The following is a 14381-nucleotide window of genomic DNA, read 5'->3' on the forward strand; positions in this document are numbered from 1 at the left end:
ACCTGGCTAACGACCAGTTTATCTAAGCTCATCATCTTGATTTTGATGATTTACTCAGCTCTCGGTCACATGCTTCTCGTCACCTCATTTTGAGCTCCCGGGTGTGACCGCTTCCTACGCTTTCATCACTCCTTGTGTTAATCAAGCTCACACAATGGAGCAGAGTTTCCTCAGCGATTAGATGGCGGGACGATCCTGTCTAGTCATCAGGGCAGATTGTTCCCTCGCTTCCCCCCAAAACTATGCATTCTTTTCCTTATTTGACCCTTCTTTCTTAGGATTTTTTGGGTAAACAAACACCCTTGTGAACTGAGGACGTTTTAGTTTTTAGTTGTTTTTATATTGTACTCCCATTTCCGTATCTTTTAGTAGAACAAATAGAGCTAAAGCTTTGAATATTGAGTCATAGATGATGAGCATATTTGATGGTTATTTTTGTGGCTAATTTTGAAGCACTAATTAACTTTTTGAACCGCTCCACTCAGAGGTTTGGTTTGAGTGTGCGCGCGTGTGTGTGTGGACTGAAAAGAACTGACTGTACTGTTTTGTTTTTTTTTAAATGTCCTTGATCTCCCTGTTTGACCGAGTGGCTGTTATGATAAGCAGAGCAGCAGATGTGAGTCGGCTGTTTTTTGTGGCGGGTTTTTCACCAAGCCTACCAGACGCTGGGTGGGGGCTGCTGGGAAGACTTCACCAATGCTCTTCATAGATAGCTACTGTACAGAACACAGTGACGTCTGTGAACACACAAAGTTCTCACCGTGTCATGTGAAACACAAAATTAGAAACTGCAGAGAACAGCAGGAGTGTTTTTATTGGAGACCCTGCGTCATTAGCCAAATCAAGGAGAGCAAGAAACTATCCTTATGCTCTTGCGTCATAGTTCTTATTTTAATGAAGAGGTCTTACAGAAAAATAAAGCACTTTGGAGTACTAAAATAGCATTTTGGAACTTAAAGGAATATTCAAAAATATGTTTAGTTTTGTAGATCTCAAGTATAACAGACAGCTAAAACCTTCACATTGATGACTTTTAAGCCCAGGTCAGCTTGTTCTTTGCCCCTGGGGTTAAAGTTCAGCAGGGCATCGGGCCGAGGATAAAATAACAACTCAAACATGAACATGCCAGATAGTCTGATTAAATCAAGCACCGTCTGCCGGTGCAGGAAATGGGAGATATTTCCTCTGAGGATGGATCCCACCTCATCCCTAAACACACTGCTTTCATCTCTCAGTTCTGCCTGTTGTTGCTTTTGTTGCAGGCTGAGACGACGAACAGTTACGCAATCTACCTTGGAACAGGCTGGGGCATGTGTTACAAAGCAGACTAATGTAATTTAGCATGTGCTGTTAAGGAAGGCATGTTGATCTTATCAGCCGCTTTTCTTAAAATCATGATTATTTGTGCTGACAGTCATTATGGCTGACCTCGGGGAGACACTGAGCCACATGATTGTCACATTTATGATGCTAAAGCTCTGTGAAGTTCAGAGATTCACGTTTAGGTACTCAGGCACTGATTAATGGATTTTTGAAAAGTTGTCATTTGTTCTTTGCTGTACGTAATTTGGTAACGGTTCGTTCTGTGTCTTTGCTTCATGTGCAGCTGTGTGTTTATGGTACACATGGTTGCGTTCTTCTTCATTTGTGTATATGACCTTGAACAAAGAGAGCACCCCAATCTGGTGAGGAGTCCTCACACCTTCTGCTCCATCTCCCGTTGCCTTTGAGACCCATCACCAGTTTCACCACCGATTCTCGAAAAGATTGGAAGCTGATTTAAGTTTATTTCAGTTTTGAAGAAGCGCAGAAAAAAGTACTAAGAGTCTGGAAAAATTTGACTTTTCAATACTTTATTCCCGTTCCTTTTTGCTTGACAGATGATCATCTGTCCTCCCATGAGTTTTTCAATCAGTTGTTTATTTGTTTTTTTCATCTAGCTGTCCATTTGTCCACCCAGCTGTTGGTACTTCCATACTTTTAAACCATCAGTTTCTGTCAATCAATCAATGCCATCATTCAGTCATCTGCCTACTCATCTTTTGTTTTTGTCTGTCAATTCACTTCAGTTGATCGATTCATTTTTCAATCTGGTGGTTGTTTTAATCCTGCTTCAGTTCCACCTATTATTTGTCTATTATCCATCCAGCCGCCCTTGTTCTTAACCGTGACTATTATGTAAAAATATTTGCCATTGCTGCATAGTGAAGGTTTTTATAATATGCTAAAAATGTCATATTTATGGACATTTGAGTCTGAAAAAAAGAAGAAATAATACATAGGAACCCTGGTTGAACAGAGCGTTTCTCTATCAGATGATCTAAACCAATGTTTTCTCATATTCTGTAAAGAGTGCTCTGTTCACCTCAACACTTCATCCTCTACACTCTGATGCTCCACCCTGTACATCCTGTGCAAACATGGGTCCAATCCAGTACCTCTCCCTGCCACCTCCTCTTTCCATGATGCCCTTTCTCCTCTCTCCATCCCCTCCACCTTATCCTGCGCTGCACACACACTTACACACAGTCTGCTTTTTGTTCTCCTCAGCAAACATCAGCATGTCTGACTGAAGCCTCTCCAGTTGCACCGCTTTCCTACGTCACCAACACCCACCGCTCCAGCTCCCCAAGCCCACACTTATGCTTTGTGGTTCTCACATTTCCTTGTTTTAGTTTATTATTTTTTTTATACATATAGTTTTCACAAACGGCTAAGAGTAACTCATTTTACTGTAACTTACTGTACTGAACTTGATTTGGTTTCAAGTTCACGTTTATATGCAAGTATCCGCGCTTATGTAAAATTTTAAAAAAAAGTTTTTTTAAAGACGAAATTGGTGTCCATTCCTGAAGATATTTGAAGAAGCAAAGTGTAATCTTTATCAGTCTTCACATTGAAAAAGAATGTATTCTGTTTAACTGCCTAATATGAAAGTTTTTGCGCATCTACTTTTTAGACCAGTAGATGGCAGTATTGATCCCACAACCAAATACTTTGTGAACCAGATTTGGAATGCTCTCACAGGCTGATGCCCAAACAATCCTGTGCACTGTTGTGTTTCTTGAAGCTGTAATCTGAAGGTGATGTTTTGCTTTGGATCAGAAATGTTCAGAATTTTATCTGCCTTGGAGATATCTGCAAACATGAAGGTTTCCAAGTCTCCATGCCGAAGTTATCATGTATTTCCCAAGAAAAGAGACATTCCTGTCTGTCTCTGCTGCTATCTTTTTTTTTTTTTTTTTGCTGGGTTATTTGAATTTTTGGTAGACTTTTAGCTATGGGGGATGATTACTTGGTTCTTTCAGGAATTTAAAGTCATAACATGATATGCATGAATTGGAAAAATAGTGGCTCCCAAGCTGCATTTTCTTTTTCGTGAACCCTGTTACTGGCTGAGTTGATGCTGCACCTGTTTTTTTTGGATGACTTCACACCGTCATGTGGTTAATCTCCAACACTGAACAAGTGACCTTGTCCACAGTCCTGTGGCCATTTGCAGGATAAAGGCTCATTACGTTTGTGTGCCCGAGGACTGTCACATTGTAGGCATGGTGGGAACTTTTTTTCATGCTGCACCATTTCACCGATTGGTCTGCCAGTCAACTGCTGCACATAAAAAAACATCAACAAAAAGCTCAAAAAATTGTATCAGTCAACTGTTTTACACCTGATTTTGAAATTCATTTTTAAAAATCTGTCTCAAGGCATTAGTTTCATTTTTCTGTCATTTTAGCGTGAAAAGGCATGTAACTAGAGAGAGGAACCAGTTTGGTGTAAACAATTTACAAGCAGCTCAGCAAAAAAGAAAATACACGTAAGTGGTAATGAGGAAGTTTACAAGCACAAGCTGGAAAAACACATTTGTTTAAACTGTACTTTTGCCAGAGGCCACTAGTGACAAATTGTAAAAAAAAAAATAAAAAAGACAGACAGACATTAAATTGGTGCAAACTAGCCTTTACAAATCTTGAATGAATTCATTGCAGTTTTGTCTTTCCTTGCCTGTAATCAATATATATTGTGCCAGTGTGCATACCTGTTTACCAATTTAAGTATCTTTGTAGTTAAATATTTTTTTATGAATTATTCAGATAAGTTATTGTTAAAAAATGGCTTGGTCTGATTTGTAAATAAATATTTTGTCTCTGAAGGTGCTCTTTCATCCAATTTCTATTGGTTATGATTCTGTTTCTATGAAGTCCATTCTTACAAAACATCAAACTTTAAATACAAACGCTACTCAGCCCAGCTCTGATTGATTGCCCTTGACCCACTGGACTCATAACCCCTGTTTGAGTGCGTGGTTTAGTATTTGACTGACAGGTGTTGGGCTCCCCAAATGGCAGATCATGCGATGGATAGAGACTCTCCTATTCTCAGGAATGTAGGGAGGAGGAGTTCAGCCGGAGCTCAGGGCATGTTGTGACAGGCTCCCACCCAGATGCAAGCTCTTTCAGTCTTATTGTCCAAACTGTTTTTAATCCAACTAGTCTTTCTGCTCTGGTTTTTACCTCTGTGATCTACAATTAATCATCTTTTCACCTTTTCACTTAACTTTATTCTCACTTTTTTTTTGTTGTTCTTTACCAACTCCCATTGTTTCCTCTTCTTCCTTTCCAACGCTTTTTCTTTCGACAGGAATTCATATAGTATCCATGGAGATGGTGATTTATATGTCTGGACAAGAGTCTGGTATTTCTCATCTCCTGTCTTCCTGCAAAAGGCCCATGAACCACAGGGAGAGAAACCCTTCAAGTTTTTCCTCTTGGTTTGCAAACATGAAAATAACTATGTGCCATAAAGAAGAGAATAGCTGAAGAGCTTAGATCATATTTCAACATTTGATCTAACTTGACTACTCATAAGCATGAACGCAGATGCAATTAGGCGGACAAGTATTTTTCAATAATCTCATTGCTGGTGGTACATGGAGCAGAAATTGCAATCGTAGCGTGTTTGCTTGTGAAGTGCACATAATCAAATTCACAAACACAAAGAGCCAGGTTTAACAAATTTAAAGGTTTTATCCTTTTCATTTGCTTTAGCTCTCCTCCTTTGTTTCGCCAGGATTTGTGCAAAGAGCACAGGCATGTCTTTGCATGCTGCCCATCCCCTTCAGGAATGTTGAGCGAAGAAGAGATGAAGCAGAAGAGTAAGAGAGAGGGAGAGAAACGTTGAAGGATAAATGCTGTGAGGCTGGAATGGCGAGAATAGGTGGAAAGAGAAGGCAGAAGCAGACTTGAGTTTAGTTTTTATGAGTAGCGCTGGTGCTTGAACCACTCTGTAAATGCCTATACTGGTCTGTAAAATTAGGTGCAGTCACCTTTCTAAGTGAAAGTTAAATTCTGCATTTTGTGACTCACAATTTGTTATGTCTGATGCACTCTGTTATCAACGTTTTGTAAACACACAAAAAATTGTTTAAATAGATTTTGTGGTACTTATTGAGGATAATTAGACAAGAAATGGATAGAGAGAATAGGGAGAGGACATATTCCAAAGTCTGTTAGTCTCTTCTTGTAGGAGGCTAATTACGTACCTTTAATTTCTTGCTCATTACACAATGTGTTTGTTGTATAATTTCAGCTAAACTGAATTAATCAAGTTTTGTGGCCAATATGAGATCTTTTAAAGAAACAGTTTTCATTTAACATAGTCATCAGTGAGTGAGGCCAGCATGACTAAGTCAGCATTTTCCCATTGTAGAGAATGTAGACATTTAACTCAACTCTGAGATTTCTAAATTTGCTCGTTTCATGAGAGATTAAAAACGTAACAAAATGGTAACATACTACTTTGCTGTAGTATGTTCAACCATATTGTTATATGCTGAAAGCCTTGCTCACTCTCCCTGCCTGGATGAACTCCAGACAAGTCTCAGCGGTTTGTAGAAAATACACTTTTAAAAAGCTTCTTAAATCACGGCGTTTCCTCTGAGTTTGAGTCTCTTCACAGTACATGTCCATATATGCTCCATGTAAGCATCTAGGCTCATGCAGGCTCATTCTGCATGTATCATTGTTCATCTTTTGTGAGACTGTACATTGTCAAGATTACCTCAATTTGGAAGCTAGCTAGAACTGCAATAGAAAATGGCTGGACCTATTTACACACAGTAAGGGAGCATAAAGGGCGTTTAACATCGTTCACACCCAAAGGTTTTGTTTTTGCGACCTGGTAATGCTTGGGTTTAGCCCGATTTCTGATTTTCTAACCAGCCAGTCACGAGCAATCAAACTGAAAATTGTTCTATTCAGTCCACTGTCCAATTTCTTTATGGCTTTCTCAACTTTGTCATATGTCAAGCAAATGCCACACTTTCCTAGTTTTGGATTGCATATTGCAACACCGGTCATTCAGTTCAGTATATCATCTCTCCTGAAACTGCTGACCTTTATCTGGGCATACAGCTACAACCCATTGGGCTCCGAGGAACTCCCTCCTGCACTGTTTTCACTAGCTAAGACCTTACCTAAACACATTCCCACAAGCCCAGAATGCTGCAGCAACAGATCTTAAAAACCAGCTTGCACAGTGTCTGCTTTTTATGCTCCGACTTTGTCTAAAACATAGTTGGACCTCTGTCCTAGCTTTGATCTCAGGTGTGATGTGCTGCGGCGTCGTCCTGCTGGCCTGGGACTGGGCTGCTGGCAGGAATCCAAGGCGCCTCTGCTTCGGTTCTGACTAATCTGCTGCTCGCCTGGAATCACAGTTGTTCTTCTTTGTTTTAAAGCAGGTGGAATTTGTCAGCAGACTTTCAGATCCAACTTGTTGAGCCAGCCAGCAGTTCTCATCAATTTTTTTTTTTTTTTAATGCTCCCTATAAATGAATCCCTTTCATCTTAATAACAAATATTATTAACCGAACATGCACAGTTACATATTTGTAACTTGTAGTAGCATGTGACCTATAATCTTGACCTTTAACACAGGAACGGAGTCTAAATGGTGCGATATGACATCAGAACTGTTCCTTTGAATTTTTAACACGTTCTTCCCCAACTGCCTTTGCATTCCTTGATTTATCTGTTTGCATCAGTTATTGACATAAATGTCACTTTTTTTCTCGCTTCATCAGATTATGAGTAAGCGCATCTTTTGTCACATGGATAATGACGTCAGTGATTTTATACACGTTTTAGTTTCTTTTTCTTCTTTTTTTTAAAGCAGACAAACACAAGTCGAGTTGTTATTCTAACTTCACTTCCATGTTTGTTGGCTGACACGCATCTAAGATTCTGACTAGTTTTTTTGTAGGGAGGGGGGGGGCTAAATTTTAAATCCTCGATTTGGTTTAGGTGAGTAGGTAGAAGGCAAGTGATGCCATGTAGTTTCTGTATAGAGGAGAAAAGGTGACTGTGATGAGAGCAGAAAAAGTAAACCATTGTCTACCAGACCAAAGGAATGCGGCCGTTGGTTTCCATCTACGTCAGACACACAATCAGGGCCCAGTTTGCTGGCATCGCCTCCGTCTCCACCTACTTGCGTAAAGGACAAACAGCTGTGGAGGTGTTACTATATGCTGACGAGTTAATGGTAGACTAGGTTTAAGTACCACTGGCCTTTAATTGTCATCCTGGATTCAGTGAAGTGACACCAAGCCTTGTTGATCTTGAAGAGATATCTTCCATCTTAGGTGACCAACAAAGGTTTAATAGTTTGAGTCAAACTAATGGAAATTTCCCTGAGCTCTGGGCTTCCTGTGTCTTTGCATCATTCCTTGTTGGGATTTAAAGGCAAATACAGCACTTTAATCTGTTTCAAATCTTATTGCCCTGTATTTTGCCTTTTATTTTATATTGCTAACTTCATTGCATTAATATTAACGCAGTGATGTTAACATTTTTACCTAGTTTCTTTTTTTAAATTATGATAATTATGACCTGTAGCTATTAAAACTCAGAATGTAGTTATATAGTAAATTAAATATCAGACCAATGTTTCTCTTTTTTTGAGTTTGATGGAAAAGACTGATTTAACAATTGTCTAGCAGATGGCCAGTGACACCCTCCACAAGACACACAAAGCCATTGATAATTGCTGGTTGTTCAGTGATGTATAAAAAAAAAAAAAAGTTGAGTAGAAGGAAAACATGTAGGAAAAGGTCCACAAGCAACAAACATAACCACACCCTTAAGAAGATTGTATACGGAAAGATAACCGTCACATTCCCTGTGTCAAGTCACTGTTGGACCAGAGATGTCAGAATTGTCCTGCCTGGGTTGGGAAGAAAATGAACCAGACTTCTGTTTAATGGTCTAAAGTCCTCTTTATAGATTAAAGCAGTTTTTCCATTTCATTTGGAAATCAAGTTTGCAACGTTTTGGAAAAGAGTGACGAGATACAGAAACCAAAATTTGCACAGTCTGTGATCATTTTGGGTGCCATGTCATCTGCTAGCTGGACCAATTTCTACTCAACCCAAAAAATGACTAATTTAGATCACTTCATGGTTTCTTCTGCTGGAATGCTGTATGGGGATGCTTGATTTTATTTTCCAGCAGGACTTGGCACCTGTCCACTCTACCAAAGGTGCCAAAAGCTGCTTCTGTGACTGTAGTGGTACAAACTGCCCTGACCAGAACCTCATTGAAAATCTGTGCAAGCTGGGCTTCCATTACAGCTCATATGAGCCAGTAATTCGTGCAAAGAAGGTCCAATTAAGTATTGAATGCATGTACTGTAGAATGCATGAAAATACTTTTCAGCATAATTACATTTCTGCATTGATGGGATTTTATCTTATATAGTATTTAATTATCCAAGGAATTGAATTTTGGGTTCTTATTAGTTAGCCATAATCATCAAAAGTACATTAAATCTATCCCTCTGTGTGTAAAGTGTCAAGTTTCACTTTTTGAGCAATATTACTTTTATTTTGGATGACCTAATTTATAAAGATTCATAGTATGTAGAATCTGTCTTAACTATTATTCTGATTGTTTATACATTCTTACAAATTCTAATTTTCCATTACATGACACTTTTTTCTTTACATTGTGGGTAGTAACTTGTACCTCAGGCTCACTACTGAACTGTAGGGCTGCCCTTTACATTGATTACTTATTAAATTGGATTAGTGCAGGTTTTTGTAATGTAGTGCTAAAGTTGCATTTTATAGGCACTGATTATTGTAGAGAAACTGACAACCCACCCCCACATCTGGCTACTCCTCCTCAGTCACTGATTAATGGTGCTATTTTTAGCACCATGAAGAAAAAAAAAAGGCCTTCCTCCTCCTGTTAGTACTTCTCAGCTCTGGTTCAACAGTAGGAACCAATGTACATGCCTCAGGACCAGCCATCTCCACCCACCAATTTCAGTCAAGTGGGTGCACACCACAAAACACAGCTGCTTCTCAGGTCTTTCTGGATCAAATAGGGGCTTTTCCATCAGGAAGGTTGGCCTCATGTATCTGCTTGCCCCGAGTTTCATATGAGGAATGCACACTGCAACTCTGCAGATTGCACAGATTGGTTTCTGTGATGTGGTAGCTTGTCGGTCGTACACTTGCCACATGTGCAAAGATTGACCCCCATGCTCATTTCTCTTTTTTTTGTCCCCCAGAGGAGACAATGATTGCAAGAGGCGACAAAAACAAACCAAGAAAAGCAGCGGAAATGTGTGAACACTACAGCAGAAACGGGAGAATAAGAGGGCCGTGTCTTTTGTTAGGCAATAATTAGAGGGAAGAATGGCAAAGAGAATGATAGTTTGGCAACAACGGTTGTAATTTTCCCATGAGTGCAACTTATATTCAGTTTTCATAACTCCTTGTCCAAGTGTTGTTTGCTCTCTGACAGTGTAATTAGAATTTATAATTTACTTGTGCTTTAAGTTATGTTCTTAAAATGAAAAAAAAAAAGTCTCCAAACAATTCCCTCCAACAATAACCTTGCCCTGCAAAAAAACGTACAGCCTGATTTCCTACAGCTTCTTCAGTCATGCATGAACACGTCTGACTGTGGTCATGACTGGGTTGCGGGAAAGGTTTGAGAATGAAAAGGAGGAATGTCACCTTGCAGGCCCAGCACCCACACTGCACCATTCAGGGAAGCAATGCTGAGCAAATATTCTTGCTGCAAGCTTCTTCTTCTTCTTTTTTTAGTTGTAGAAATTAAAGTGTGTATTTTCTTTTCTCTCTATTTTACAAACTTTTGTTCACTAATCCACACTGATGCAATGTTTTTTTGTTTTTTTTTAATCTAATTTAATAAAATTATGCACTACAATCTATTTTTCTCGTTTAAAATTGACGTCCTTGGTTCCTTTCAGCTGAGAAAGGCAAGGCTGCGTGCAAACCAGTTATTACAACAGGACTACGAAACCTTGCTGAACCTTTTTATTTCGCTAGTCCAGTTACAGTCTGACCACCTGTTGCTACATTCTAACTACACAAACCACGTCCACATGGGCAGACATTTGACGTCACAACGCCCCGCCTCCTACCTGCCTTCCGCTTGTCTGATTGGACGTTAGTAATGGAGCGTGGGGAGGGCTTTCTGTGAGAGCTACTCTTGAGTTTTTCTTTCTCCTGTTAAGTAGTCAGAAGGTTTCTGTGGGACCAACCCGATGTGTTGAGTCTACCGGACCTGAACTAACCGAACAAGCGACGTTTTGATATATATTGTTTATGTTTATAGGCTATGGTTGGAGATTATTGCTCCTCTTGTTAAGATAAGAAAGTTATGCGCCCTCAGAAAAACCCAAGACCTCCATTGACAGCGAAAATGGTCATTCAGGCAGTCGGAAAAGTACTAAGGTAATACTTTCTTTTCTAGTTTTCTAATTATTAGGAGTAATTTGTGATTAAATTAGATTTTTCTCTATTGTATGTTTGCTTTTCACGCTGATGGCAAAACCCCATAATTGACTAAGCATTTTTATTTTTACCGCGCTGTTTTTCATATGAACGTCAGGTAATCGCTGGGTTTGCGTCCTTCCAGATAAGGAGACGTGTTGAGAACTAGCGCCTTGACAGCGAGTCATAAACTCTCTGTCGCTTAAATGCTGTAATTACACAAGACCCCCTGGTTCCGGGGGTCACCGCAGATTACCACTCAGTGATGATGATGAGGGGGAAGAGTTGGCAGGGAGTCGTCTTTCTTTTTTTGTTCTTTCAAAAAAAAAAAATAAAATAAAAAAATAGGGGGTGGGGGGAGTCTCAGCGAAACCCAGGGAAATGCAACTCTCTCCTGATCTATTACATATTTAATTTGGGGAAAAATTTGGAGACAAATGAAAAAACGTTTAACTTAGACTTTTGTGCTGGTGATGAGTCATGAGATGAGAAGAAAGGGAAATTTTTGGTGTTACTGGTGACTTTATTTTTTTAAGGTAATATTTAAATTTTAGGGAAACTTGTTAAAAAATTTTAAGTAAATTGTAGTTATCTGCTAAAAAATAAAGAAATGTCTAAGGATGAAAGAGTTTTTGCAAAACTAAAATCTTAGTTGTAGGACAAGGTAAATAACATCAGGTTTGCTTTCTTTCCATATTTTAAAACCATTTTCTTCCCCATCATTTAATCTATACTTATGTACATAACGCTGGATTTTTTTTTTTGTTTAACAATGTGTTGTATCCTCTGCCATTTAAAGTTATAAATTTGGGGAGCTGGAGTCATGCTTAAAAAAAATATGCTGTCGTCTGACAAACTAGTGCTCCATTCACAGACTTATTGCATGTTTCCATCTCTTAGTCATTATCTCTAAAGAGGCAACAATCCAGCTTTTCCTGGCTAATACAGATTTTCTGTTTTATTTATTTACTTTTTTCTACTCTCTCCACCACCTATTCCTAAGTCGTAAAGACAGAAGCTTTTCTGGTTCTTTGGTAGAGGTAGTGAGTTTATGGATCCCTCATAAAATAAGGCAATTGGTATTTGACTTTCAGATTAAGAGAGTTCAATCTCTTACTGATTGATTTTTTTTTTTTTTTTTTTTGCCTGTTTTGTTTTTGTGTGTTCCAGTTTTAATTATCATTATGAGTCTGTGGCGTTATGATCGACTGGATGGCTCTCCTGGAAATGTTTCCTCTTACCTTTCATGTCAAAGGAGAGGTGTGTTTTTATTTTCCAGCGGCCCAAGAGCCGAATGCCTCAAGCCAAATAGTTTTGTGACACAATAACAGTATGAACGTTGATGGTGAGGAGGCCATCTCCTTGAACCTGTGTATGCAAAATACAGGCAGCTGAACTGAAAGTATTACTCTGTGGCGTAAAGTCTGTTGCAACATCAGCGACGGGTAGAGACAAGTCTTGTTGAACCTACTTTATTGGGAAGTTTAACCTTGTTATGAAAAAAATCAGTTAACTCTGAGGATATACAACAAAGACGGAGATTTGACACACTTCTTCAGGGGGGAAAATAAAAGCAAAAGCAGCTATGCCAAAGATAACAAGGAAGAACGTTAAGTTAATGAGAATGACGGGAAGGATTGTGGACTTGTAGCTCTTCTTTTAATGTGTTTCCTTCTCTGGTAAATTGCTGATTACCTTTGGTTTAGAAGAAGTTATAAAGACAACCGGTAAGAATGGAGTGGTAAATATAAGCTTATGACCCATTTGAGGTAAAAGATTTACGTTTTTTGGGGGTGAAAGAAAAAAAAAACTACAACTCTTTGATGCAGCATATTTAACGATCTGATTAGGTTTTCATTTAGATTTACAGATTATCATGCAGAGAATTCTGGGTTGATTCTTTTTTTTTGTCTTTTATCAAAACAGTATTGGAGTTTATATTCTTAAAGTTACATTTTTAAAAACAGCCTTTAAGCAATGGTTTATCCCCCCCATACTCTTGCTTCATATACATGCATGTTGTGATGTTGATGAGGCTTCATTATGGTGCTGCATGGGGGTCCATGTGAACACTGGGAATGGGATTTAGGACAGGATGAGAAGAGGAAGGTGGGACTAAGGTCAGAACTTACTAAGGTTAGTGGTTAAAACACTTTGGAGGCATTAAGACCACCAGTCTGACCAAACAGAGAAGCTTCAGGTTTGTGTTTTTTTTTTTTTTTTTCCAGGAATCAAAAACGACCTGATTTTCTGCGGTTAGTTAAAACTTTTCTGAACTATTTCAAGCAAAGCCCCATCTCTTTCTTTAGCCTTTCTGATGGCCTCTGCGGTTCCGCTCTTGCCTGGCCGTATTTCCGGTGTCTGTGGCCTTCAGGGTGTTCAGAGCCTTTTTGTTTCGATCTCCAAATAGATCGGTGACCCCCAGGGAGAACTGCCACTCCGAAGACTGCTCTGTTTATAGTCATTTAATCAATTATTTTATTGCACTTTTAAAGTAATTATTGTTTCTATTCAGCTGATGATCGCTGAATATAACAAGCAAAAGATCTCTGATTGTACGGCCTTTGACCTCTGACTCTTGTAAATGCTACATTTACTCAAGGTCATGGGGTGAAAAAAAACTCTTAAAAACTCAACATCTATTCTTTATCTAGAGATTTGGCTCAGTTAGCATCAATCTGTCCTGTTAATTTGAAAACACCTCAAGCTTGTTTTTACATTTGTCTTTTTGTTGGGCTGCATTTTGTCTTTGAGGGCGCCCCTCGATTATTTTATGAATTTTTAGAGAAAATCCCTAAAGTCTTTATAGCAGTGTTGTGTATGACGGAAAGCTGAACTGAGCTTGTTGTCGGTGTTACTTTGGATTGCATTGACTGCATCCAGATGCCAGCAGTTCTACGCCCCTTCCATCCGGAGGGCCAATTTCGGCAACAGTTGTGCAATATCTGGCTTGGCAGGAGCCCCGAGCTTCAGGGGAAAGTCATTACACGTAGGTTATTAAACAGGTGTCAGTTTAGTTACAAGAGTTTCCACACAAATCAAAAGTCAGTAAATGATGGGCTCTACCTGAACCTTTCCAAGCTAGAAAGCACCAAGGCTTTAGGGAAGAGAAGAGCGATTTGGGAGCAGATTGTTCTACTTTTATGAAGCACTTTGCGTTGATTCTTCTTCATGGCTCTGAAATGTTTCTCCCCTGTGATTCCAGGATAAATTGGAGCCAGATTCTGGTAGTGGGACTGGATTCAAATCGTACTCGTATTCAGGCTAAGGCCGTTTTTAACCCCAGCCGGACTCGGCTACTTGTTTGCCACTTGGTCAGCCAACACAGAGCAACAAATATTTGCACCAGCCTGAGGCCAAGCAGATGTATGTTTGAACAACCTTCGGCGGATGTGCACGCGCCTGGACAAACACGGCTTCTCAAACCGGACAGAACTCGCTTCTTCTAGATTATCTCGGAGGGCCTGGTGGGGTGAGGGAGGGGGGCGCAGCTGTTGGGACCAGCTGGACCATGAAAAGTGAAAGGGGGCTGCAGTCAGTGTGGCCTCTCTGTGGAAGACACAGGTGGGTGTGTGTG

At 39.5% G+C, this 14381-nt stretch overlaps 1 protein-coding gene across 4 annotated transcripts in view; it reads left to right on the forward strand.

Annotated features, from left to right (window-relative positions):
- Nucleotides 1-14381, forward strand: part of mob2a (MOB kinase activator 2a) — a 62704-nt gene that overhangs the window by 38451 nt on the left and 9872 nt on the right. Inside the window, exon 1 of one of the 4 annotated variants that reach the window (XM_044125337.1) lies at nucleotides 10545-10765. The exons of the other annotated variants lie outside the window; for them this stretch is intronic. Within the exon in view, the coding sequence (XP_043981272.1) occupies nucleotides 10692-10765 (74 nt within the window). The 5' untranslated portion in view covers nucleotides 10545-10691. Of the gene's footprint in view, nucleotides 1-10544; nucleotides 10766-14381 lie in introns of those variants that run through there. 4 annotated transcript variants of the gene reach the window in all.

This window comes from Gambusia affinis, linkage group LG08 (assembly GCF_019740435.1).
Source record: "Gambusia affinis linkage group LG08, SWU_Gaff_1.0, whole genome shotgun sequence".
Lineage (NCBI taxonomy): Eukaryota > Metazoa > Chordata > Actinopteri > Cyprinodontiformes > Poeciliidae > Gambusia > Gambusia affinis.